Genomic DNA, 27,687 nt, shown 5'->3' with positions numbered 1-27,687 from the left:
TCTCATTTTTCCTTCTATTTTTAAGTGTTATTTATATAACATTTCGATTGTGTTAAAAAATATTATTAATTGGTTTATTTTTAAATCCAATTATCTAGAAGTCTGGTTTCTATCATAACGGTTTGATACTTTATCCTGACGAAATGGTAAATAATATGTAAAACTGTTTAATATTTTGTTAAAACCTACGGTACGGTAATAGAACATGAAACATTTGCTTAAACAATCCAAAAACTGGAAGTGATTGCAAATACTCGAATATCGTAATACATAAAGGCCTCTGATCTCTTTTATTTTCAATAAACGACAATACATTTCTTTGAAAAAATTTATAAACAGAGGAAACGGAAATGAGAAAATTTGAAAACCGAAGCGACGGTAATGAAATAATTGTACCGCTATATAGGTACGCACTATTCCAGTGCCGCGACACGGCTGATAGCTCGCGATTAGAGGTGGGCGTTTATGAGAAAAGCACTTTAAAAGTTTGCTTTTTAAAATAAGCACATAAGCACGCTCTGCAATTTAAGCGTAAGCCTTAACAACGTGCTTATGTTTCAAGTTCCGCCACCTATTATTTATCCTAAACAAATTAATTCGTTTGTATCAATGTTTGTATAATCAATGTGAATAATACTTTTTTATAGAAATAAAACTCGTGTTTTACAAATAAACTTATTTATCTTATAACCTTCAGTGGTACTCTTGCTTTTCGCTATAAATACAACGCTGCAAGCTTTTTTAACATAAAAGTCTATGCGATTAAACGTTTTTCTAAATGATTTTGTAAGCTTCAAACTAAACAGCGTTTATGTTAAAAGCGCTAGAAAAGCATGCTTTTTAAAAAAAGCACAACATTTACGTGTTTAAAAAATAAGCAGTTTTTCCCATCTCTACTTGCGAACAATATTGAATTTCAAATATTTCGTGGTTTAGGCATGTGTAATTTGAGAAGATATGGCGATGGTAATGAGAGAGATGGTAAAGACTTTCGGGCCGGACACTCGGATGTTTAGTTTTGGATATTTGACATTTAAAAACAATTGTCGTGGTGGGTCATGTTTTTATGTGATTACACAAGCATTATTTCGCCACCCAATATGTTGAATGATACAGGTGTAATGTGTAATCCATTCCGGACTTTAATTGGAATCAAGTTTGGGAAGGGTGTGAAAAATAAAATAAATAAGTATAATATTTAAGTAGCAAGACTAAAATCTTAAAAATAGGTCCAGATAGGTACAAGTATTTAAACTATTTAAAAAAGTATTTGAGGTTTTGTTTGATGTTATTCAAGGACAGGAAATACGCGCACATGCAAAAATTTGCTGTTTTGAGAATGGTCGTAATACATCCTCGATGTCAACTAGGATTAATGATAACTGAAAACTGTGTGAGATTCCAAGCATAGTCTAGTTATAAGGGAAGAGGGCTAGTATTGGCAGAATAAAACAAAGTATCGGCTTTCGTTTTATTATAATTAATGAAACTAAATTCAACAAACTTGATTCAATAAAAATTCCATGTGTGGGATTCCAGGTTTGCGGGGTGTGTTAAGAATACCTGATGATCTCCTAAAAGGTTGACCAGGCACTTATTTAATTTAAAGTTTGACATTGACGTTAGGGTTTCCCTTAACTCCAAGCCCAGTGACCATGAAGGTGGCACCACAGGGTGGCTTCTGCTCTTCAGCGATTTTCACACTGGCCGTTGTCACGAACAAAATGTCATAGTTTGGCCCGCCGAAAGTTGCTGATGTAACCTAAAGGAGTAATTTAAACTATGTCAATTGTGTGCCTAATTTCGGCGTCACCATTATAATGTTGCTCTAATACAATGCAAGTTGGAAACTTTACAACGGCGTGGACGTTTTTTAAATTTAAATAAATAAAGGCAATCGAACCTGTTTAGCCGGAATGGGCACTTTCTGCAGCAGCGTGTCGGTGCGAGGGTCGATGTGAAGGATGCAGGAGCCGTTGAAGACAGCCACCCAGAGGTTGCCGTCTGTGTCGATAGTGGTGCCGTCCGGGAAACCCTCTGTGATGCCGTGCTTCTTGAAGTCGAAGAAGTACTTCAAATTGGCTGGAATAACAAATAGATAGACTTAATTCAAAAAGCATTTATGATTCGATTCTACCTCAGCTCGAGTTCAAATTCTTCCCGTACTAATAGGGCTCATTTTGCTTGGGTCGAGCGGCAGGGACGCTGGCTTTCTTTCAGAGTTTATTTTTTTACAAACGAAATTACAGCTATTCGATAAATGTTCGTATTATTAGTATACGTGGTCTATTTGGTTCAGTTGACATAAAAAAAATCACTGGTATGTTTAAAGCACCTATTGAATACTGCGGTTTTCTTGTAAAATTTCAAGGAGTTTGTGTTTTTTTCCAACGTGAAAATTTTAAGGAATCGTGTTTTCACACCATATAGTAATAAGTGCATATCCTCAATTTTACTATATATTTTTACCAAAGTATTTGATTCAACACTTTCAGTGTTATGCAGACCAAACCATTTGAGGTTGTATAGACTCTTAATCTAATCGAACGTTGCCGTCAAAAGAACTAACTAACAATTCACGATTTCAGGCTCCCGAAGAAATCCTGAAGAACAATCACTTCTTAGAGTAGGTGACTAGGTGAAGTGGTAAATTTAACCTTGCTAATTGAGAAAACAAAAGAAGAAAACATATTTACAGATATTTCCAGTCTCCACATCATAATCGTATCTCCTAATGCATTGTTCAAGTGAATCAGTATAGTAGAAGGCTTTCTCTGTTAAGTCCCACGCGAGACCGTTCGAGATGCTGATCTTGTCGGCCAGTTGAGTGACCTTAGTACCGTCAAGGCGATATAACGCGCCCTGCTCCAGGGCGTAGTCACCTGGTGTCTCTTCGTGCCCCATCGTACCTGGTGAGAAATGTAGGGTGGTAATTACACATCACACAATTTAAACCATAGGTCCCAAACTTTATGGCGCACCGCTCACTCAGGCAAGATAAAATACATCCAACTCCCACCACTACAAGAAATAACGTATTTATACGTATTTTTTATATTAACTTAAAATAAAAAAATCAGAAGGAAAAAATATACATGTCTAATTATATTTTGTAGTTTATATAGATAACTCTGGGTTTTTTTTCAAATGCGGTAGCACCTCCTGGACAGCTTCAGCGTCTTCTTCGGCGCCCAGTGGAGGGTGGTAAGGACCACTTTGGGAAACTATGATTTAAACGTATGCATGAACATGTTGGTATAACATTTCTACTCATTATGTGGTCTCAAACTTCAGTAAAAATAAGAAAACAAAAAAAGAAAAAGTCTGCTACAAGGTCTGAAGGGAAATAAGTTAATCACCATATTATTTACGGGCTAGCAGGCTCCACTAAGATTAGCTCCAGCTAGTGCTAGCAGAAGGTATATTTTTAGATTTTGTATCTTTGTTCTTATTTATAATTTCTAGAAAGTGACGCTCATCAATCTATGCTCAATTTATGTATTTGGGTATAGCCTCTTGGGCCATCTTCTATAAGCAATAAAAATGTGCTTTGGTGGTTTTCATTACGCTTACGCACGAGGATGTATTAATAAGAAATTCTTTATTTTGGGTTAATGTTTGCTTCTATTTCAACAAAGTAAAGCTGCATGGCAGCGGAAGGGCAGTACTTGCTCCAGGCAGCTGTACTTAACTTGATAGCAGCAGCAGTTGCAGCATTATGTTGTTTTATAATTATTAAAATAAAAAAGTTTATTGTGTGCGCTCGTTTATTCATTTTCAATCGTTACGTCAAGTGCAAATTTTATATTTTACATAGGTATGAGTCGTTAGTATATAATTGCATACGCAACTAGTTAAAAATTCAAACACAAGTTGCTCTACAATATTTGAAATTATTTCAGGCCATTCAATCTCTTGATGGCGTCACTCGCAATTTCGTACGTCTCAATTCCGTTACATAATGAACTCAACATAATATGTTGTGTTGAGTTGCCCATGTATAGAAAATACATGGGCAATTTACGGTGTGTTACTTCCATCAACGCATTACATTATTAGTGGGCCATCTTTGTTCATATATTGATAGCTACCTCACAGACATAGCGCAGTTTGTCTGTAAAAAAAAAATATTTTTTTATTGAAGTTTCTACCACTTTGTGTATGTACGACACAATCAAGACATGCTTAAGAATAAACACAATGTGCAATCTGACAAACGAACCACATATGCAGATAGAGAAACAATTTTTCTTGGTGGTGGTAGGTCAATAAACCTAGAACATTTTTGAACACCCTGGGTTAAAAGATTATACAAAACTCTAGCAGCGAGCCGGTAATAGCTTACAACTTTGCCATCAGTAAGCGATACCAAGAAACTACGATTCCTTTGACGTCGTCTCTCTACTTCATCTTCACGTATTTCTTGTCCGAGCGCCTCCACAACTAACAGTATTCACGATTTTTTTACACAAATGATGTACAAACGATACCGCTCGAGCTATCGTTGGTTTTATGTCAATTCTACGATGAAAATAATGTCAAAATACGACACGGACGCTGTCATTTGGCGTTTCGGAGTAAGGCATCCGCAACTACTTGTGTCAAATCACGATTTTCGGCTCGTCGTTACTTCCGAGTCCGATACGAAGCTAAAACGATGATCGTTGCTTCATATTTCGTATGACGTGTTGAGGTTATGATGTCCGATACACGTGTCAAAATCCTTGCAAAATGGCTTTTCGTAGTAGCTTTATCAACATCCGATGTCGGACACCCATATAAATCACGCGTTTCATTCCGCAATCGATCCGCAATCGGGCACATAACGCGTCTCATAGTAAGTGTATCGGATTTTACTTTTGGGAGCAGACGCTCCGTGTTCTCAAAAGTGCAGACAAATATACAATGTAAAAATGTTACTAACAAGTTATATGGGTCTATGCCTGAAATTAATAACTCTATTCTATTCTAATGGTTGAACACACAGAGACGCTGACAAAATCTTACCAGCAAACAGTCTGCCTCTAGGATCAGCCTTTCCATCGTTGATTCGATTTTTAGTGCCCTTATCTACTTCCGCGATCTCCTTGACAACTGTGGCTGGACTGCCGTCGTTGCCATCCCACTTTACAACCAGAAACTTGCGCTCTACCCCCACCACAAACTCGTTCGATTTGCCTTCCACTGGAACTATAAAGCCTGGTCGTCCATCTGTAAATAAATAATTATGAAGATTTTACTATGACGCCTGGCATACCTGCCACCTAATTACAAAAAAAAACATAGCTGTAACAAAATAAACTTGTTGCTCTTGCTAACTGACACCCAAACAAGCAAGCCATGTTAAATGACAAAATCTTGTGTCAGGTGTCCAATATCTAAATTCTCAAAGTTGGAAAGGTGGCGTCATAAATAAGTAGATATATAGGTACCAATTTACACTTGAAATTGTCGTATTGATTAAACTGTACTGCTCACACGCCGAAGCTGTATAAAGGCGGCTTCCCACGGCTCGGGATGTTAAACACGCCGATTTTAACGGGCGAATTCGCAAAACGGATGGGTCCGGTCGACCTCGAGCCTAGGCGACACGCGCTCTCGCGTCTTTGAAGTTACCGAGCAGCGACGGATCCAAACAGGCCGCCACAAACGAGCATGGGCGCGCTCGGGCGGCCCCCTGAATCTTGGCACATTTACGCGAAACGCGTGGCGCGGTCTGCAATACTGGTCACGGGCCGTGGAATCCGACTTAAAAAAATAAGTAAGATTTCGGTCACATCATTTTTACTATTACATACATACATGAACCGAAATCTTATTATAGAAGCAACACATTACCCTTTAAATAAATTCGTGACTTTGTGAAGACGACTGTCAATAACAGCCAGTTTATTATCATTTCTCGCACAAACGCTCTCTCAACTAAGCTACGGAACGCCTGCTGGCACGGATTGCTTGAATGCGCTGCTTCGAATCCAACCGGATCGAAGGAATGCTTAATGTTCGATCTTTGTATGAATAAAATACTATTCTGCTTAACATAAATTACATTTTCATAGATGTACTGCGACTTTAGTGTAGTTAATGTCTTTAAATTTCTCTCAAGTGACTCTGGGCTCAGATTGTAAATTGCCCTTATCGCACGTTTTTGCAGGACAAAGATTCTATTAACATTGACAGTATTACCACAGTAAAATTACACACAAGTTCAGATAAAACTTCGGCCAACAAACGAGGAACGTTTAAGTGTCTGGGTACTCACCCAGACACTTAAACGCAAGTACTAGGTTATTAAAATTAATCATTTATTGTTAAAAAAAAATAGAAACATCGAGGAAGACTAAGGAAATGAAACTCTGAATGAATACTCTTCAAAATAAATAATAAAATAAAACAGTTGTAATTCGATTTTTCCAGAGCCTCATTAATAACTTTTTTATAGAAAAAAAAAACTAACCTCAAAAGTTCGTGGAACTACATCTATTTGCTAAGTTTTATTGAAATCAGTTACCGGAAAGTGCGCGAAACCGGATTCACCCCTTAGCTTGCCAGTTTAAATGGGACCAACACTGAACTACCTCTTTCCAACAAAAAAAGAATCGTCAAAATCGGTTCACAAATCTGAGTTGGAGTTATCGCGTAACATACATACAAAAAAAACATAGAGTCGAATTGAGAGTCTTCTCTTTTTTTGAAATCGGTTAAAAAGGAAGCTATAAAACCAGTACGAAAGAGACTACGTCGTGGGCAATGTCGGTGAAGAGATCAAATAAAATATCTGTCTGTTCACCTGGAGATTGACAAAGATAGCAGCGAAACCTGTACAGGGGCACGATATTCAGCAATGAGCTTACCGAGAGTAGTCTTGGTATATGCCCCTGTAGCCGGCACATACTTATGTATGGTCTTCTCGATGATGCTGACGAAGTACAACGCCTGCTGATCGTGATCCCAGTGAGGCCCCTCGCCCAGCAGCAATTCTTCACTGATTTTTTGCACTTTCGCCATCTGTGATTTATTTACCACCAATATAAATCGAATGGTAGATATTTACTTGCCTTTTATAATTTGGAATTATCTTTTATAATTAATTACATAAAAGATAAGTTACATAAGGTTAATTGATAACAATAATATTTACAAGTCATTGTTTTCAAGTATATATATGTTTTAAAAAAGTATTAGTGGACATGGATTCAAGGTGACAAGAATTTAAATACTGACTGCACATAGTTCTACATAAACGTTTCAGACACAGTGTAAAAACTTATCTCCAAAACATCCTTTAGTCGCCTAAAGTCTAAATGTTTTTGTATTTAACATGTCAAAGCGGAAATTTGTCTTTTGAGAAGAGAAATTTAATGTTTCTGAAAATAAATTTAAAATGCGAGATTTTCGTTTAGTAACGGAGTTGATTTCAACGTGCTATACATTTAATTATATCGAATTAAGTAATCCCGCTAAAATTTGATTAAAAAACGAAAAAAAAGACCTATAATCTCGTAATTAAGATATGCAGCATACCGTTCATTATCTAAATTTGCCACAGAGTTATGAAGTATTTTTCTGATATCCAATAAACTACTTATTTATTTATTATTAAAAAACATCCAAAAGCATGCATTTCGAATTTGAAAACTATTGTACATGACGGTATATGATGTCAATTACAGGATAGCACAGAAATATAATATGGGCTCCTAGAAAATTAAATATAATATGTTGGAACACTGTATGCGTTCAGAAAATAAAACAAAATTTTATATTTAAGGCTACACGGGATATATGCTTTTTATCCTCTGATGTATCCTAACCTACTTCTTAAGGGTATATGGTAGGGTACAATGAAATAGGGGAACGAGGAAATTACATTGGCTTTGTATGTGTCCAAATTGTTGAGAAGCATGACATGCAATGCAGAGGTTTTGAGTCGTGTTGGTCTTTGCATTTCCGATAGTTATGTGGAGCGCCGGCGCATCGAATACCGGGTATAAGTTTGACGCAATCCTGTTGAAGTCATCCTTACTACATACATAATTTCTACATATTAAAAAAACCAAGCTACATTAGCAATTAATCTAAAACAATAATTGAGTATTTCGATATAAAATTAAACTAATTGTTACATCGAAGTGCAAGAAACGATCGTACCGGAATTTTGGTCGAAAACCAGAGTAGAAAACAAGCATCGTGTCATGCATTCCGTACTCGCTAACCGGTCGGTTATACCTCCCACTTGTATAGTCCTAATGTGCTATAAGTTTTCTACCTTATGTATATTTTAGAAGCACAAACTGAATGGTTTTTTTTCAGGTTTTTTAATTCTTTTATGTAATATTCATGAGATAAGGTAATAAATCCTTTGAATTCTTTTACCTACTTCAGTATTTTGGTATTGCTCTATTGAATCCAGACGAATTATAATAGTTTTATTGAATTTAAAGTAATACACATTTCGCACTGCTATTACAACAGTGTTGTCACTTAAAATTATGAAATTGAGAAAACGTAATTTGAAAATTTAAAAAAATACTGATTTTGTCTTATTGCGAATCACGTGTTTATGTTTACTTATACATGATACTTAATTATCCATTTATAAAGGAGAATATATGCGTGTGTATATAATGAGAATATATATATTTTATTTTCAAATCGTTTTTTCTCAATTCCACAATTTTGAGTTACGACACTATGGTAACAGCAGTGCTATTTAGTTTAAAATTTAAAAACAAAGTTCTTTGAGTTATTTGTTTTGCACGAGAATGACACGATAGACATGAATGCCAGCGCCTAATAATTATATTAAGTATATACATATTTGGCAATAATGTTCTTACCTTCTTGAACGTGTATTATGTGCGTATGATAGTTGTGTTCCGAAAACTGGGACAAAACGTCTTTAGAATAAACCACGCTAGTTGCGGCGCTGGCGCGTTATGACATATCTCAAGGTTAAATTAATATTGTTGTTTTTTCCACTCTATCCTTATGCCGCATTTACACTATCGCGCTCGTTGTTCGCATCGCCACTCGTCTAAACATTCGTGTCGAGTGGCTGACGCGAACTACCGTTCCATTTGAACTCTCGCACGCGAACATGGAGGACGTGGAGGCTATAGCAGCGCACGCTCTCCATTTATGAAGTTTAGGTAGTAGTTTTAAATAAACATTTTTTTTAACATTTCATGCTCCTAGAGTTGACCGCGAGAACTGTGTTGTGTTGTAGTTCACTATTCCATATAATTAATGTTATTAGTTGAGAAGTGTTTTATTCATAAGTATGCCAGTCGTAACTCTAGTTTTCAATTAATTAGTATAGGTTTTGATTATTTCCTGTACACTTATTGGCTGACGTGGTGACCGATGAAATCACTGACCACCAGCCAGTAAGGCGTTAGTTGGTAAGGGTAGGAGGAATGGAGGGAAAAGGAGATGGAAGGGGAGGTTTAGAGGGAAAGTTAGAACAGTTGATCAGTTAGTCATTGAGTGAAGATAAAATTAAAACAAGCATTTTATTAAGAATTTCTACAATATGTTGCTAAGATAATAAATTTGTATGAAGTCATTGTGGTGTTATTTTTCGAATATAAATCTTACTAGAAATCACGTGTATTAAATTATACAGAAGGACTCTAAAGGTACGTTACGATCAATTGCCTATTACAGCGGGCAGACCACCACCGACGAACAAAAATTGCATTCGTATAAACTCGAGACCGCAAGGGTGTTATATCGTCTTTGACCAAATTTAGGGTGTACCTATTAGGTATAAGATTTAAAAACGTTACTGACTGCAATGCCCTACGTACGACATTACGACCAAACGTGACTTACTGCCGCGTATTGCCCGTTGGTGGCTGCTATTCCTTGAATACGATTGCGAAATAGAGTACAGGTCGGGTGAAAGGATGGCTCACGTTGATGCCCTGAGTAGGAGTCCCGTTGCAGATGAACATGACCGTTGTCACCTATTAGACGTACTCACCATAAGCAGTGATGATTGATTAGCGAGGTACCAGCAGTCCGATGACGAAATAAAACGTATCACTGACACACTTAGTGACCCTCAAGCCAAAGACGTTACTGAGACATTAAAAAATTACAAATTACTCAACGGTCGCGTCTACCGTGTGCTTGATGACTCTTCCTTACGTTGGCTAGTGCCGAGCGGGGCGAGGTGGCATTTATTACGGGCAAATCATGACAACATCGGTGATTTCGGCTATGATAAGACTGTAGGGCGTATACAAACAAATTATGGTTTTTCCAAAATGAGACGCTTTATTAAAAAGTACGTAGCTGCATGCGTAGAATGTGCACATCACAAGTTACCGAGTGGGGCTAAAGCAGGGGAATTACAGCCGATCTCGAAAGTGGAAGTGCCTTTACATACATTGCAGGCGGATCATTTAGGACGATTCATTAAGATAAGACGGGGCAATTCATATATCTTAATTATTGTGGACGCATTTACTAAATACGTTAATCTGACAGCTGTACGTACAAAGTCTGCTACAACTATTAGGGTTTTACGTGATCGTTTTAGCTACTTTGGGACACCCAATCGTCTTATCACTGACCGAGGCACTAGTGTCACCAGTGGTACTTTCAAGAGTTTCATCGGGTCAACGGTATAAAGCACGGTTATATTCCAGTATTAGTTGAGTTTGCATAAGCTTTCGGCTTCATATGTATTTATATAGGTACCTAACAAATTTACTATTTCTAATTTTGTTACAGTCAAGCTATGGAGAATATGTTTCAAGTAATGCCCTGAGAAGATTCTGGAGAATTCTCAATATTTTTTAGAATGTCGCATATTGATTTTAATTACTAGCTGAGTAAAAATGAATATATGATTAGTAAAAAATCCATTTTGCAAGGTGTATGTGTTATCGGGTCGGGCGCTAGCTATTAACTGAAGCGGGACGAATATATGGACACTAACTTCGCGTCGTCTCTCGTGTCAATTTAATACTCCATATACGGTATATAAAGATCTTAAATAACATAATTATAGGTCCTTGTTATATGATACTACGCCATATTATACGCCACTTACTGCTGCAGCAACGCACACATTAAACACGGCACTGGTTCGCAGCATCCTCGAGACGAATGCCCATCTAGTCTCCTCATGAGAATAAACATATTTTGATGTTGGAGCAAGTACAGAAAAAGTTTTCAAGATACTTTTATAAAAAGAATCACGGTTATTACCCGTACATGTACCCAACACGCTTCCTATAGGGTGACCTGGGTTTCGAGTCATTAGAAGTACGTAGAAATTTGTCTCTACTCTTCTTTGTTCTAAATGTTATAAGGAATAATATAGACAGTAAAAAGGATGTAGAAATGATCCTTAAATTCAAAGTACCAAATGACTACTGTACCAGGCGGCGTGATGTGCCCTTGTTAGCAACTGTGCCTTCACGCACTGAACAGTACCGACACTCGCCCCTTCCCCGTGCAACTACACTCCTCAACTCCGTACTCGCAACATCACCGCAGTGTAATCTGTTTGTGACTGGGATAGCGAGACTGATGACTGAATGGAAGAGAGCGCTAGAGAGAAAACAGGATGGATTTTAGTGATATTGATAATTTAAGTTTTGATTAGTAACGATATATTTTAAATTTTTATTGAATTGATATTCAATTATTTTTTGTGAAATTACTCCACTAGTTTGTTTTAATTATTAAAAATTTAAAATACAGCAAATAGCGACATCTCTCGCCAGGACTGGTAACTGTAAAGGTACTAACTGGGTGATAAATCGTTCATAGATTTCTCATAGATGGCGCTATGACTAAAAAGTCGTTGAAAAAACCAAATACAAGACACGTCGCAAGCACATAGAAAAATTCGTGAGGGCCGCTAGTTCGTTCCGTGGCTTAGTTGGTATAGCGTCTGACACTGTAAGCTAGAAGACGTCGGAATCCGGCCGGATCGAAGGAATTTTTTCTGAGTGTTCGATCTTTGTATTAATAATTATAACAAACTTGTAGTAACGATGTATATTTTTTTTAATTTTTATTTTTAATTGTGGTGGTTTTTATTTTGTTATTATGTTTCTAAATTGATGTAACGCCATGGTAAATACCGTTATTTCCTGTGTGTAACAATCGCGAAAACCTAAGAACTCGATAAATACCGTTATGTTACACTTTTTTGTTATTGAATAAATAAATGATACTCTGTAAGGGCGTCGTTAACTCTTTTTAGTGTCTTTTGACACGTGCTCGAAAACTCGCCGACGACGCGATCGCACGAGTGGCCATGGTGTCGTCCACTACCTAAAACGCGGCCAAGTGACAAAATACTTTTTAGAGATATCATGAAAAACCATAAATAACCCAGTCTTAGAAAATTGAAATTGTTCAATGATATTCCGGCTATGCATCGTTAGGGTAAGGTCCGACAAGTCAAACACGTTAACTAATTTTAACTGTTTTTAAAAGAGAAATTTGTGCTCTATCTTTTGCTATTTAAAACGGATATTTGACCAAGTTTTAGTTAGTGGACGGCAGTATGCGAGTCGCGACGCGAATAGAGAGCTGACCGTGTACATAATTATGCGTATTTGTGTATCGCATCGCCACTCGCACGCGAGTGTGAGAATGCGGCGTTATAGAGGAAAAGGCAAAGATTTGACATATTGGTTGTGTGTCACAATCACTATCGCACAAAGTCGTAGACCATGTTCGAAATAAAATATTACTCTTCAAATAATACAAGCAGGTGCGCCAAATTTGTTAAAAAATGAAATAATCATTTAGTTAATAAGAGTTTTACTAAGAATTACACTATTTTGAACACATAGATTTAAGTGCATGTATCCGAACATCTTTAAAAGAATAAGAAGATATTCTTAAAACTTTTTTGATTGTTTCTTAGGCAACAATTTAATTTGGTTTTGTTTGTCTGATTTACTAAGGTTTGTTTTTAATAGACTTCAAAAAAAGGAGGAGACTCAATTCGACGGTATGTTTTCTTTGTATGTATGTTACGCAATAACTCGACTTGTAAACCGATTTTAATTATTCTTTTTTGTTGGAAAGAGGGTACCTCATTTAATTTTGATGTAAATATTCACTTCCAAGTGTGATTGTTTACGCATGAAGACTTATTTGTATATTTATACAGGCCTAAGTTTTATAAGAAGCAATTATGTTAATGGTTGCTTTTGCTATGCCCCAATTGAAGGCGTCTTTCGCTCAATATACTTTAAGCAGTGAGTACCGATTTTTATTATCTCCTGTGTTAAGTCCCGCATAGTGGGAACTAGGGGATGCATCCGGTTTTGCGCACTTTCCAGTAACAGATTTCAATAAAACTTGGCAAATAGATGTAAATGCACGAAATTTTGAAGTCGGTTTTTTAGTACTTTTAGTACTCCGTACTGAGATTATCAAGTTTCTATTTGCTAACTTAACATTCTGAAGTAAGTATGTATATTGAAACACCAAGATAAATAATTAAAATAATCTCCATTTTACGATCAGTCGATGTTTACGGATTGGAAATTCATTTCACGCTTCCATTTATTATTACCCTAATGAGTTGCCGTTTGCAATTGAATTTTCACAAAAAAAGTTGGGATTTTTTTAAATCACATATTTTCTGGGTTGTTACAAACTGGCCAGCACCTTGGTTCCGGGTGTTCTGAGTTTTGGGACACCCTGTATATAAATTTCACCCTATGCCAAAAATTGTCTATTTGTCTATTAACCTTAAATAGCCCTAAATTGTAATTTTCGGGAAATATAGATGCTGATAGCGTAATCCATTCCTTCAACCCCCGAAGTCTGAGTCGCAGGGAATGGCTTTCTTTTGGTTACAAATAAAACTACCCTGTTTGTTATAACAGTTCGCTCGCTTTTTATTTCAATGTTAATGTCGACCTTACAAAGTTTTTAAATTTATGTTTAGAAAAAAATTAAACACTTAACAAAACTTTAAAAAATATCTAATTAATCTTAACGTTAACATTGGGGTGTCCCTTCACCCCCAAGCCGGTGAGAGCAAATGTGGATCCCCGTGGGGGAGGCTGCTCCTCCCCCCTATTCATTGACGCCGTAGTCACGTAGAGGATGTCCAAGTTAGGACCTCCGAAGGTACAAGAAGTCACTTGCAGAGCTGGAATCGGCACCTTCTGGAGAAGCTCGCTTGTCCGAGGATCAATTTTCAGCACCTAAAAGTTAGAAGGCATGACTACAGATTTTTGTAGATAATAGTTTGGATCAAAATAACTCAAGAGATTGCCATTCTCCATACTACAATCGTAACTGTGTAAAAGGTCAAAATACCGTCTTATATCTAGCTGGCGAACGATAGTACGGAAGTAGTTTATAAGTACCATGTAAATGGCCATGGATATCCCAATATAAGTAGTCAATTTATTCCTTGTAATATTATTCAAATATTGAACCTATGAAAGCATAAGATAATTTTGTGACCTTTGATAAAAATACGTATAAATAAATAGCATTGTTACAAACTAATTTATACATTAACGCTTCCTAATATGAGTGGATGGAGTTAATCCTAAAGAAAATAAAGGAATAGCCGACACTAGCCATAAAAATCTGAGCAATAAGAGCCATCTAGTAGATTAATTGTTTGTTATTATTAGAAATTAGAGTTGCTTTGATAAATTGCATAATTAAATTGCTTATTAATGCAAAACAAATTTGTTCAAAAAAAAATTGCCATTTGGTATCCGTTGCGACTTCTGGTATACCAATGGGCACTAAATACCCGACTACGCTGTCTTGTGTCGCGACTAGCACTCCTCTTTAGTTGAAATGCTAATTAGAATTAGGCATTAGTTACCCTTGACCGTTAATTGATATCATAAAAAAAAAAATCCAATCGAACTCTAGTTTTGATCACCATATTTATAATCTAAAAAGTGTTTTAAGTTACATTATTGCGATTTCATTACTTCAAAGGCTATTTACAAGTCTTAGCAAAATTTAATTGTGGGCAAAATTGATTTTTAGTAATGGGTCATAGTAAAGGTTAGTTCGTCGCCTTTTGTTCCCTGAACTTTGGCAGACAGAATACCGTGGGCCTAAGTGTCATTCATAATTTGGTTGACATCGAAAGAACAACAAAAATTGTTCGCGGCTGATTACTTTTTAACCGACTTCAATAATGGAGGAGGTTTTCAATTCGACTGTATGTTCTTTTTTTTTCTTTTTTTTTGTATGTATATTACGCGATAACTTTTTATTTGTGAACCGATTTTCATGATTCTTTTTTGTTGGAAAGGGAGTACTTCCATAGTGGTCCCATTTCATTTTGAAGAAAATCATCCACCTCGAAGGGTGGCTGTTCACGCATGAAGATTCATTTTCATAAATAGCGCCTAACATTAATTTAGGAGCAATTACTTTAATGGTTGATTTTGCTATTTCTCCAATTCAAGGCATTTTTCTCTCAATATACTTTGAGTAGTGAGAACCGATTTTTATTATCTCCAATGTCAAGTCCTGTATAGTGGCGAACTAGGGGATATTTCAATAAAACTTAGCAAATAGACTTAATTCCACGTACTTTTGAAGTCGGTTTTTTAGTACTCTGTACTGAGATTATTTACAGATATACTCATCACATGACAAAACAATAATGCCACGAGCGTAATGTCAATTGCAGTCAAGTGTGTCTTGAAATATTCGAGAGAAGTGCCTGCACTATACTTGTACGTAATAACATTCTTTTTTTATTCTACCAAGTGACAGGACGAACAAGTCGTACGCCTGGTGGTAAGCGACACACGCCTGTTCATAGCAATTGCAGTGCCATTCAGAGCTTTAAATCGCCAAGATCTGAGGGGCACTGCCATTGCGCCCTGAGACGTAAGTTGCCAAGTCCCATGTGCCTGTAATGTCACCTGCACCCTTACCCTTGAAAACCGAAACGCGACAATGCTCACGTTACTGCTTGGCTGCAGAAATAGGTAAGGTGGCAGTACCTCCCCGGACGAACTCTTTCGCAAGGAGCTCTACTGCTACTAGAATAATTATAATAAATACTAGAAAAATAACAATTCTAAGCCTATGCAAGATTGTAAAACTACCTGGTATCCGTCGAAATTGGCGACCCAGAGGTTGCCGTCGGTGTCGATGGTCATCCCGTCCACGATGCCTGCCAGCCCGTGCGTCTCAAACTCGAATACTTTGCGTGGATTCGCTGCAAACATGGTATATACATATCGATGTTATTGTTTATGATTGAAGACTCCTTTTTTTTTAAATTTTGCATAAATTAATAAAAATCATGCTAGCAAAACTTTTTTTTTAATTTTAGGTATTTGCAAGAAATAGCAAAAAACATACAAAAAAAAATGCAAAATGTCAATCTCGAAGACCTTGATTTAGTCTCTTTTATGGTATATTTAAAGTTTGACATTAATAAATTATTAGTGGATCATTGTTGATCCAAGAACACTGCCAATCACGATACTGAAGCAGCGTGATGAGGTATTTAGTACCTGTTGGTACACCAGATGTCGCGACGGGTACCAAAATAGCTATTGTTGTAACTAATTTGTTTTACATTGACAAGCTGCAAATTTATCAAAGCTATCTAATTTCTAACAAACAAATCAACTAGATGGCGCTTATTGCACAGATTTTTATGGATAGCGCTGGAAATTCTTTTATTTTGTTTACGATTATGTATTGGCTTCTTCTACCAATTTTACGAAACGTTAATTTATAAATCATACACGAAACGATTACACGAAAAAACTGACTTGATATATTTCATTTAACGAGGAATTAATTAACATATACTACTTCCAGGCTTAATGACCAGCGCTATCTAGATATAAGACGGAATTTTGATCTTTTTCAGAGTTGTATTCCGTAGTATGGAGATTAGTAGTCTCTTGACTGGTTGGTCCATGGTAATACATTCATAAATTGACGCTCATACTACTTTGAAACCCTAACGAGCCGTGACCAGGTAAATAAAAACAGGTACAACAGCATAAAATACTATATTATAATAACAAACTGGCCGAGTTATACAGAATTACTAGGTTTAAATGGTTTTGATTAACTGGTAAAAGGTATCAAAATTCGCGATTAAAAATTTAGGTACATATAGTACTGTTATTTTGAATTTTACTGTGATATAATAGAACTGTTCGCTACGGCGATAGAGCAGGGAGTGACGATGGCGAGACTAAGGAATTGAAGAACGATTCAATAAGAATGAGTGGCCAGGAACTGGAGAAAAAGCGATAAAAAGGTGGGACGACGATGTAAGGAGGCCACATCGTCAACATCATAGATTCTTGCTAAGAACAACACAGATTACGTTTTTATGAAACTATAAAAATCATAACGGAATATAAATGTTGTGTAAAATGTATTTTGCTATATGTGGATATAGTATCTCAATAGCTTCCCTTGAACTTGTCACGCAAATCGTAAATGCTTTGCTCGTTTAATCTAATCTCATAATTATGGCGTGTGGAGTACATTTCAAATGTTCTTGCGAAGGTCAATTTGCTTTGCATTTATTTTATGATAATATTCCACACTATTTAACTCGTTAAGCCTCAGTACTAGGGCTTTCCGTGTCTCGGGAAAAAATCGAGACTCGGTGAGTCCCGAAAATCCTGGACGAATAAGACTTTCGAAACTATTTCAAGAGTAGGTTTCCATACTTATGGGGTAACCATTTATGCAGTCAAAATGTATCAATCAGATTTTTTATTAACACAAATTATAAAAGAAAAACAAGATATGGATAAAATAAAACAGAAATAAATAAAAAAATATTCTGTTAATAACTCTAGCCAGAGCTGGTAGCTGTAAAGGTATCTAACTGGTTGACGAAATACTTTCGAAGGTTTCTCATAGATGGCGCTACGGCTAAAAAGTAGTTGAAAACCAAATACAAAAGATCCGACAACAAGCACATAGAAAAATACGTGCAGTTCGCTGGATCGTTCCGTGACTTAGTTGGCATAGCGTCTGGCACGGTTTGCTAAGAGACGTCGACTCGAATCCGGCCGGATCGAAGGAATTTTTTCTAAGTTCGATCTTTGTATTTATCATTATAACAAACTAGTAGAGTAAGTTCACAAAAATAATTGATATCATGGTGGTGAAACGCTCTTAAATTCAATAAAAATGTAATTGTGATTTTTAAATTTTCATAGAGGGTACGTGAAAAACAAAGGGCATATAGTGTAGTTTCAGACAAAAGCGACCTGATTTTATTGCTACCGTTCTTCAATCTCCGCATATTATACTAAGCCCCGCTTTACGGAGTTCCCCATGTATTCAGAATTTAAAAAAATACTGTTGGTTAAATAGATGTTTTAATATTGTTTAATTACGTGACTTAAGTCACAAAAGTCTCGATATTCCGGAGACTGAAAATATCAGTGCCAAAAGACCGTCGAAAGACTTGTCAAATTCCCGATACTGAGTTTCCCGAGATGAAAACCCTAATTAGTACTATATTAATCTGACTTGGTTTTAATGACACCTCAGTCTGGTAGAGATACTATACACCAAGGTCGACCTTTAATCATGTTTCCAAGTGACTTGTCAGGAGCGTATAGGACTTTAGGGCTATGCAAAGAAAGGGGCGTTGGGCGGGTCACATAAGCCGCAGAACCTGAACCGAAAGCAGGTATACTTAATTACAATTATTAAAGCGACATTTCTAGTCAGCCGCTGGTATCTGTAAAGGTTTAAAGGCCGCAATAAGCACATATAAAAAAAATTAAGGTTCGCTGGTTCGTTCCGTGGCTTAGTTGGCATGGCGTCGAGCACGGTTTGCTAGAAGACGCTGGGTCGAAACCAGCAGGATGGAAGGACTTTTTTCTAAATGTTCGATATTTGTATTAATAATTATAACAAACTAGTGGAGTAATTTCACAAAAAATAATTGAATACCATGGTGGTGAAGCATACCGACATTCAATAAAACTTGTTTATGATAGAAGAAATTAAAAATATAAACGACGTGAATTTTGTACATATGGGCTATGATTTAAAATCATTTATGGCGTTTTTACGATCTCAAAACATAGGCTCAAAATCCACTTATTTAAATTTTTTTCAAAACAGTTTTATAAAAGTTAGGTTTTTAATTTTAGATACGACATTTATCTTATTTTAACGCAGTGCACAATTGTCCTCGGTTCCAAGCTAAATACTGTTTATATATAAATTAATTTTAATAATAATAAATAAATAAATAATGTTCACCTAGTATTAGTAATGTTTAACGAGTACATAACCAAAAATAAAGACGACATGTCATTTAGTTTGTTTCAAAACTATTCTGCCATATAATTACGATGATAACTGCGCTCCGATTGGCCAGCCCGAATTCGAAACAATTGACGGGTGTCGTCAATTGTTTCATTTCATTACGACCAGTTTAACTTGACCTTTGCTATAATGGGCTTAAGTTGGAAAATTACATATCATTTAATATTTATTTATTAAATATGATACCGTTTGTTTTTTAATTAGATGTTTTGCATTTTTTCCCACACCTGAACGAACGAACGAATGAACAGCCCCCCATAGTTAGAGATACTATCATTGTTACAATAAATACGGAGACGTACACACAGGTCAGTTCTTTTAATATATAATGTGATTTCAGCGCAAACGAGAGTTGATATTTAAAAGTGATATAAAGCCCATTTGCCTGATGAGGTGCCAGGGATGGATGGCCCTCAATTCGTCTCTATTTCAGGTAAACAAACACATATCGAGTAAGTTATCAAAAAGTACTTACAAATATTCCCCGTGTCGATGTCATAATCGTATCTCCGTATAGCGTACTCGAAGGAGTCTGCATAGTAGAAAGCCTTCTCATTCACGTCCCAGCAGAGGCCGTTCGAGATGTCCACGTCGGTGATGACCTGGTGCGTAGTGCCGTCGGCCTCTATGCGGTATAATGAGCCTTTCTTCAAATGGAACTTGCCGGGCTCATATTCGAAGCCCATTGTTCCTGAAAAAGAAAATTTAGTTCCCGCATTACCCCCACTGTGCCACTGAAATCGTATTAAATATTCAACCTGCATTGGGTCAGCGTGATGGATTATGGCGTTAACCATCACCCTAAGTTAACCAGATCCGTACCCAGCAGTGGGATCTAATACTTCAGAAACTTTTGCGGTTGTGGGCAGAGCAACTCACGATTTCAACTCACGAGTTTTATCGCAAAGACATGAATAATAACGCAGTCGGAACAAACAAACATACACACATTGGCCGTTTCTTCATGCTCCTACCTATATCGATAACAAAGTGCCAGAAAATCGCATCAATTGCCTGGTCTCAAACTAGGGAATTCTATGAGCACCAGAGCCCGGGACCTCCTCATCCAGCGCCCACATTTCAAACCGTTGGGCCACAGAGGTCCTCAATTTTTATATATAGCAGTGTCGTCCAGTTAACTTGACTCCCACCGGCTTGCCTAAAATTTTCCACGTATTACAAAAAAACTGTACTAGGCAGCACGCCTACCCTACCACTTAAAAACTTATATTCAATGATAATCGTGTAGCAACTTGTCGTCGATAATACGGAGTATTGTAGCTTCCCGATGGATCTCAGTCGATCACAGCGCGAGTCAAGTCGGTCTTAAGTATCGCCAATTCGCCTCTTTAACGGGAAAAGTACTTTTTGTTACAGTAGGTGTTTCCGGCTTTACTTAGGACAATTATCATGCCTCGCCACTGATATATATATAGATAGAAGATGAAGTTTTGAAATGAGCAGTACACAAACAACATTATTGTACGTATATTGTTCGGATAGTGAATAGCTAGCTTGGTAACAAGACCCATATAAGAACCGGAGTGTGCAATGTATGGGTTGTGGACTTGTTGAAAAGTTTAAGGCCGCAAATTCGGAACGATGCCACAGAGGAGATGTACGAAAGTCGATTTCAAAAATTTAGTTAAAATTTTCTACGAAGTGTTACACTATTTAACGGGAATTTTGGTAACACACTACCCTATCTGAGACCGAGACAGCAGTCGGAAGTCGGAACGCTGTCACTGCGTATATCGCTTGTCTTAGTTGTCGGCGCTCCTGTTTAAAACTGATCTTTCAACCCTATTCTGTGTTTATGTGTGGTGAGTTTTGTAATACCTTTAACGTATATTAAAGCGGAAGGTACGTACTTTAATTAAAAATATATATTTTCCGCATTGCACTTGATATAGTGACATTTCTTAAGGTAAAAAAATTTGGATGGATCATGACTCGAATCCGATTAAATAAATCTTATGTAATTAATTTAAAGTCTCTTTTTCAATACAATATAAAATATATGTGTTTTAATTACAATATGTGTCATTAAACTGCCTTTGATTACATCATATCGATAAAAATCACAAAATTGTTTTGAGCAACTGTCGAAGTGATGGTGTGTTCAAGGTTTAATGTTTTTTTAAATTAAATTTTGCGCCTAAGAAGTGAGTAACAAATATTATTGATGCAAAGATCAAACAAACACAAAGAACAATTAGATCCGACTGAAATTGAACCATCATCTGTTTCCCAAAACGCTACCGTTCTTACCAACTGAGTAAACAGACTGAGTCAGCAGACCTTACAAGTTTCTCTGTGCTTATTACAGATCTTTGTATTATGTTATAAAAATAGTTCATTATACATAGCATGGGTACGGTGACGTTTGAGACTATAGTTCAGAACAAGTAATAAACATAACAAAAAGGATTAAACTTTTTTCCATAGTATAATGTCCAACGAGATTCGCATATGAGGTAAAGCGGCAGACATTCAAACCATATTTTTATTGCAAAAACGAGCGATTCCTTCTGTGTACCGTTTAGGCTCTCAAGTTTCTCTCAGAGAAAAGTACATTGACTCAAATATTTTATATGTCCGTAAAAATATACATAATTTCAATAAGAAAGAAGATACCCATAATATTAACCTTAAGAGCTAAGTCCAAACTCATGGTACAACGATTTCGTTTAACCAAAGTAAATGACTCTTTTATGGGGATCTATATACGTTTTTACAATAAGATTCCGGAGCAAATATTAAGATTATCATTTCCTAAGTTTAAAAAGTACATTAAAACTATTTCGATTGAAAAGTCATCAGTTTAAAAGTAGCTTAGAAGTGACATTTTCAATTGCAATAAATGATTCTTTGACTTGGAGTTACTAATAAACATCATGCAAAACTCAAAACAAAAGAAAACGACCCGCATGCTGTAATACAATTTGCACACGTATTGACGCGAGATACGCAATAACCGATTCGATTTATCGATTCTATGGTGTAAATCTCTATGAGTAAATATTCCGTTTAACGCATCAAGTAGTTGGGGAAATTTACTTTTATCTTTATCACTTCATTTTCTTTCTACAATCTCCAATTTTTACTTAAAATTACAACTGCAAGAAATATGGTTTGTTTTTGGTATCTGGTTGAGAGATTAGTTAAAAATAGTATGCATGCAACGTAAAAATTTGAAATGTTACAATACGCATCCCCAGTACCTATAAAATGGACTATAGTAACAAATTAATTAATATCATATACATAATAGAAGACATTTACCAGCGAACAAGCGTCCTCTAGGATCAGCTTTGGCATCGTTGAACCGATTCTGCGGCTCGTGCGCGTCGACCTCGGCTATGGTCTTGACCTCTTTGGCCGTGTCGTTCTCCCCCGACCACTCGATCTCGACCACGCGGCGGTCCAGGCTGACTACGTAGTGGTGGGGCCGGCCTTCGATTGGTATTATGTATGTTGGCATGCCACCTGACGAGAATAATAATAATAATTTATTTAGCAAGGCCTAATTACAGAATAGTGAACTAAAATTAACAAGGTGCAAAATATTAGGCTGTAGAATTAATTTTAAGGTAAATGACGACTGACTTCCCATATTAGTGAAATCTGTAGTCAGCGTAATTTAAAGTAAGTAACCAATTGCGAAGTTTGACATGCATGTTTTATTTGTTTAAGAAAACTATCTTAAGTTTTGTCGTCTACTTTGTTGAACAGGTAAGAGCTCACACAATGGTACTGTCTTTAAGCGAAGGATGTTCTATATTCTTCATTAGGGCAAGCTTTAGGTTTACGTCTAGGATAATTGCTATGAATACGTGAGGAGTAAGCTATGGTACGGTGTCGGCGTACAATTATGAGCAAAATAAACAACGGTTAGGATTTTTGACTCTCCGTACAGGGAGGACGTAGAATATCTATAAGGTTTCGATAACATGACTTTTATTACAGCTCTGCGCACGTTCTAGTCTTAACAAACTGGTTTTGTGCGCGCCACCCCACACTGAGATACAATAGCTTATAATTGACCTTCACAGAGAGTCATATACCATATACAAGGTATTCTGGTCGGTGCTACAGCGGAGCTTTTTCATAACGAAAATTTATTTCCTCACACTACAGCATATACTGTAGATATGGTTCCGCCAGTTCAGACCCTCATCGAGAATAATACCGAGGTATTTCAAATATTTAGTTCTTAGGAGTTCAAGACAAGAGCAAACAACGGAATTCGATGCGCATGTATGAGCAGAAACAGAGTAAGAGGGAAGTGGCTGACCGGATGCATTTATAGAAAAGGTAATAATAATGTTTTTTGAACATTTAATGTTAGCAAGTTCGTTCTCAACCAGACCATAACTGCCCTAAGAGCCGATTCAGCGTTCACTTTACCTTCAGTCCAATTCGACCCAGAAACTATAAGAGCTGTGTCATCTGCGTAAGAAAAAGTTAAGTGATAATCAGCAGAGCTCGTCAATTTGTTAATGTAACCTTAAACAGCGTCGGGCCCAAAATGTTGCCCTGGGGTACTCCATAAGACAGTTTAGGTTCATCGCTGTAGTATGCTCCAATTTTAACGAATTGAGAGCGGTCTGATAGACAGTTTTTGAGAAGACCTAGAACGGTTCCACGGATGCCAATGTTTTCCAGCTTATTAAAGAGAATTGGAATTGAAACAGTGTCGAAAGCTTTGGAGAGGTCACGAAAACTCCCAATACACTTTTTCTTCTCGTCAAGTTTTTGGTTATGGATTTTGATAAACAGATAAGAGCATCCTCAGTAGATGTGTGGGAACGGAAGCCAAATTGGTTGAGCGATATAACTTCGAATTTGTTGAGGAAGTTGTCTAACTTTCTGTTCATGATTCTCCCCATGACCTTCGACAGAGCTGGCAGTACCGATCTTGGCTTGTAATTGTGTACATTGTTGGCTGGACCGTTCTTGTGTACAAGATGGACTATAGCTTTTTTAAACGCAGCAGGAAAAGTGCCGGAGGAAAAGGGCAGGTTACATATGTGTGTCAAAGGAGCCACAAATACACTACGGCACAATATAATGATTTTAGGGGAAATCCAAACCAGCAGCACAATTTGTACGCAATCGATAGCATTCCGCACTTCAAGTTCGTCCACATTCAGTAATGCCAACGAATTAGGCTGACAGCGAGTTGTGTTTGATGAATAATTTGGAGAATATGTTGTTGATAGACGAAGTCGTCCTGGAAGACTGGATTTGGTAAATATTTTTATTTCAAAAATATTCACTTGATCCCTAGACACTTTTGATGTGTGTATTTATAAATGAATAAAAAAAAAATGACCGCACACACTCATGGCATTAGGGAAACCCTGTATCGCGAATGCAATATAAGCCATCCAAATATTTCTCTCGGCCCAAGAATCGAATCCAGGACCTCTGCGTGGCACATGCATGCTCACCGTTTGGCCACGGAAGTTGCGTGCGGGTGAGGAAATTAGGTGTACACCTTACCCAATTTCGAGCTGGTTTGTTTCCCCGTGGAGGGGATGAATTTGTTTACGGAGCGGTCGAATATGCTGACGAAGAACAACGCCTGCTCGCTGGCGTCCCAGTGCGGGCCCTCGCCGAGCCAAACGGGCGACGTCACTGCCTCCGCGTTTACCGACATCTGTACGTTAAAAAATCTCAAACTTGCAATCTGTTTCAAATATTGAACTTAAATATTCTGGAAACGAATCAAACGAACAAGTTGTTAGGTTACGTTTATATTTCATACTTGGGATTAGCACATTTAGTATAATATTTCATTTTAATATCCATTTACAAGAAACCATATATTAAAAGTGACCGACTTAACTAATCGAGTCTCTACTCAAGTCTGTACTCGATTAGTAAGACGATGGGTGGGAGCAGATTGGTGGGTGGTCAAGGGCTCGATAGGTCTAATCCAGGCAGGCAGTCGGGCGGCTAAAGGCGGCCAATTCGAAAGTATTCCCAGAGCTAAGTGAAAGTGTATTAATAGCAAGTGCTGTCTTGATATATTGGAAAAAAAGGATTAAATCTTGAAAGTGTGTTTGACTCAATAAAGCATAATATATTAACAACTTATTTATTATGACTACGGCTAGATAAAACGTCGCAATGTAAGGGCGCGTTCCCATTCTGTCGTGACGATAGACAGTAACGCAGTTTAAAGTGTCGTACATTTAAATGAAGTTGTTCAGATATGGTACGACACGATTAACTGTCGCTCACGACTTTTTGTCGTTACGACGACAGACTGTCGTGCCAATGGGAAGAGCTAGAACGATAGTCGTCTGACGATAAATAAAACGTAACGATAAAAATGTGACGACTGATAATCGCAGCTTCAAACGATTCTGTCATGCAAACGACAAGGCGGCTGCCGCGAACCGATAAATGTCACGATCTAGCGGGAACAGCTAGACACGACAGTCGTTCAACGATAAAATAAACGTCCACGACACGGTGACGACAGATAGTCGTGATATGGGAACAGGTTAGACGCGATAGTAGTCTGACGATAATTAAACGTTACGACATAATGAGAACGCGCCATTAGTGGGCCACACAACACCTAATGCCTGGTCTCCAATTACAGAATTCACTGTACTGCAGAACACCGGAATTCACTCTGGGGCATTTGCCAGAACACTTAAACCAAAACCGAAAGTTCATTTCCCAAATTGGTTTTACCGGAAATCGAACCCGGGACCTTCTCATCCAGCATCCATAGTGCAAACCGTTGGACCATACAGATTGTCGTCGAGATTACATTCAAAATGCCAGCGGCGTTGCCCTCGACATGGCTATACTAACACACTGAGTTGTCAGCCCATGTGATTAGGTACGTGATTCTTTTAAATATAACATTTATTCAATCCGCAACGACGAGATCCATAGAAGAACCTGTCACAGTTCTAGGTCAAATACCAAGTTAAAATGGACAGGTCATGCAGCTCGAGGAACTGACAATCGATGGGGAGGAAACGGTTAGTCGGGAGGTTGTGGACGCTACTCCAAAACGCATCGTTGGAACACCTATCTAGATGAATCGACGTCTTGGTGAACGTGAAGGTGGCCATTGATAGCGTTTAATTTAGGAATCGTATGTTAATATTACCATAACCTATCATTCATAGCGCCAGAAACATACAAGAGATGTAGTTGATAAATAAGAGAAGAAGGGTTTACTTCAGGATGTCAGCTGTACCTCCCTGAACAGCATATCTTTCTACATTAGTTTTGATTGTAGTGATCCTCCCTACCGGCGCTTAGGGTATATAGAAGGGCACTATAACCTGTCCATGCACAGAAACCTAAGTTCAGTTTCTGATTAGCCAGTGTAGAGGGTTGTCACATACCGTTTTAACTGATTTCATCCGGTTCTCAAGAGGCTAGGGCCTCGTGTGAGCCGCCCCGGGTGCACGTACAGTACCCTCACTATTTTCCACATAGGTACCTCGCTGTACGTTAAGTACTTCATTACTACTTTGTTGCTCTTGCCAACCCACCTGATCAGGACCTGTGTTTAAATCTTCTGGACTGTAATGGGCTGGCGGTGCAGATGGCACACTAAGACCTAAGAGTGACTTCACATTGAAAGATTGGACGAAGCGAATAAAAGCGTTATCATTCGCTGTGTGATCATTTTCTGCTGAATACGAGCTCCCCATTTTTCTCCTGCACTTCCTTTTTTATGATTCGGTAAAACTAGCACTGGCTTTACAATATCACTCAAAATGTGCCTCGTGTACACTTGACCGTGTTCAATGTCGAACTGGTACAAAACAATAAAGTAACAACGAAAGTGATTGCTGTTGCGAGTAAATGCCGTGAAGATTTTATGCAGTTGATAACAGATAACGCGCTCAACAATTGCACACTCGGTACGGGATTTGTTTTAATATCAATTTAGATACGGTCGTCGAATTTGTCTGACGACGTCAAGGCGTGGACCGGACTTTTGTCAAATCCAAATAAAGAAGACTGACAACGCCACGACCTGCGCCAACTGATATTCCAACTTCAATTTAAATACTATTCAACTACACCGTCGAAACTTGACCAATAAGGTTTATTGTAATTTTTTGGACGTATTATAAACATATTTAAATAAATAATGAAGACGATATTATATATTTGTAATGGCAGTACTTTCACTGCCACCTCACCTATTTCTGCCGCCAAGTATATAGTAATATAAGCATTACTGTGTTCCTACTTTGCGATTTAAAGCTCTCAGTGGCACTGCAACTGTTATGTCCATAACAGCCTGTCCAGGCGTGGATCAGGCGCATGACTTGTACGTCCCGTCACTTGATATTATAAAAAAATACATTCATGACTATTCGACTT

The 27,687-nt window shown here is 37.4% G+C and overlaps 1 protein-coding gene across 1 annotated transcript; it reads right to left on the bottom strand.

The window, feature by feature from the left end:
• Positions 1-1,509: 1,509 nt before the first annotated feature.
• Positions 1,510-27,020, bottom strand: LOC113229707. Its single transcript, XM_026463391.1, has 11 exons — positions 26,844-27,020; positions 24,820-24,976; positions 22,597-22,800; positions 19,787-20,002; positions 16,089-16,201; positions 13,977-14,198; positions 6,855-7,008; positions 5,008-5,211; positions 2,697-2,909; positions 1,904-2,082; positions 1,510-1,762 (listed from the first exon to the last, which is right to left on the bottom strand). Exons 1-11 carry the CDS (start codon positions 27,003-27,005, stop codon positions 1,604-1,606), a joined length of 1,983 nt encoding a protein of 660 aa, XP_026319176.1. The 5' UTR covers positions 27,006-27,020; the 3' UTR covers positions 1,510-1,603.
• Positions 27,021-27,687: the final 667 nt, after the last annotated feature.

The sequence above is a fragment of the Hyposmocoma kahamanoa genome, unplaced genomic scaffold, assembly GCF_003589595.1.
Source record: "Hyposmocoma kahamanoa isolate Upper Pololo Valley unplaced genomic scaffold, ASM358959v1 62, whole genome shotgun sequence".
Classification (NCBI taxonomy): domain Eukaryota; kingdom Metazoa; phylum Arthropoda; class Insecta; order Lepidoptera; family Cosmopterigidae; genus Hyposmocoma; species Hyposmocoma kahamanoa.
The sequence above is the reverse complement of the archived record's forward strand: the minus strand, read 5'-3'. Positions and strand labels throughout refer to the sequence as shown.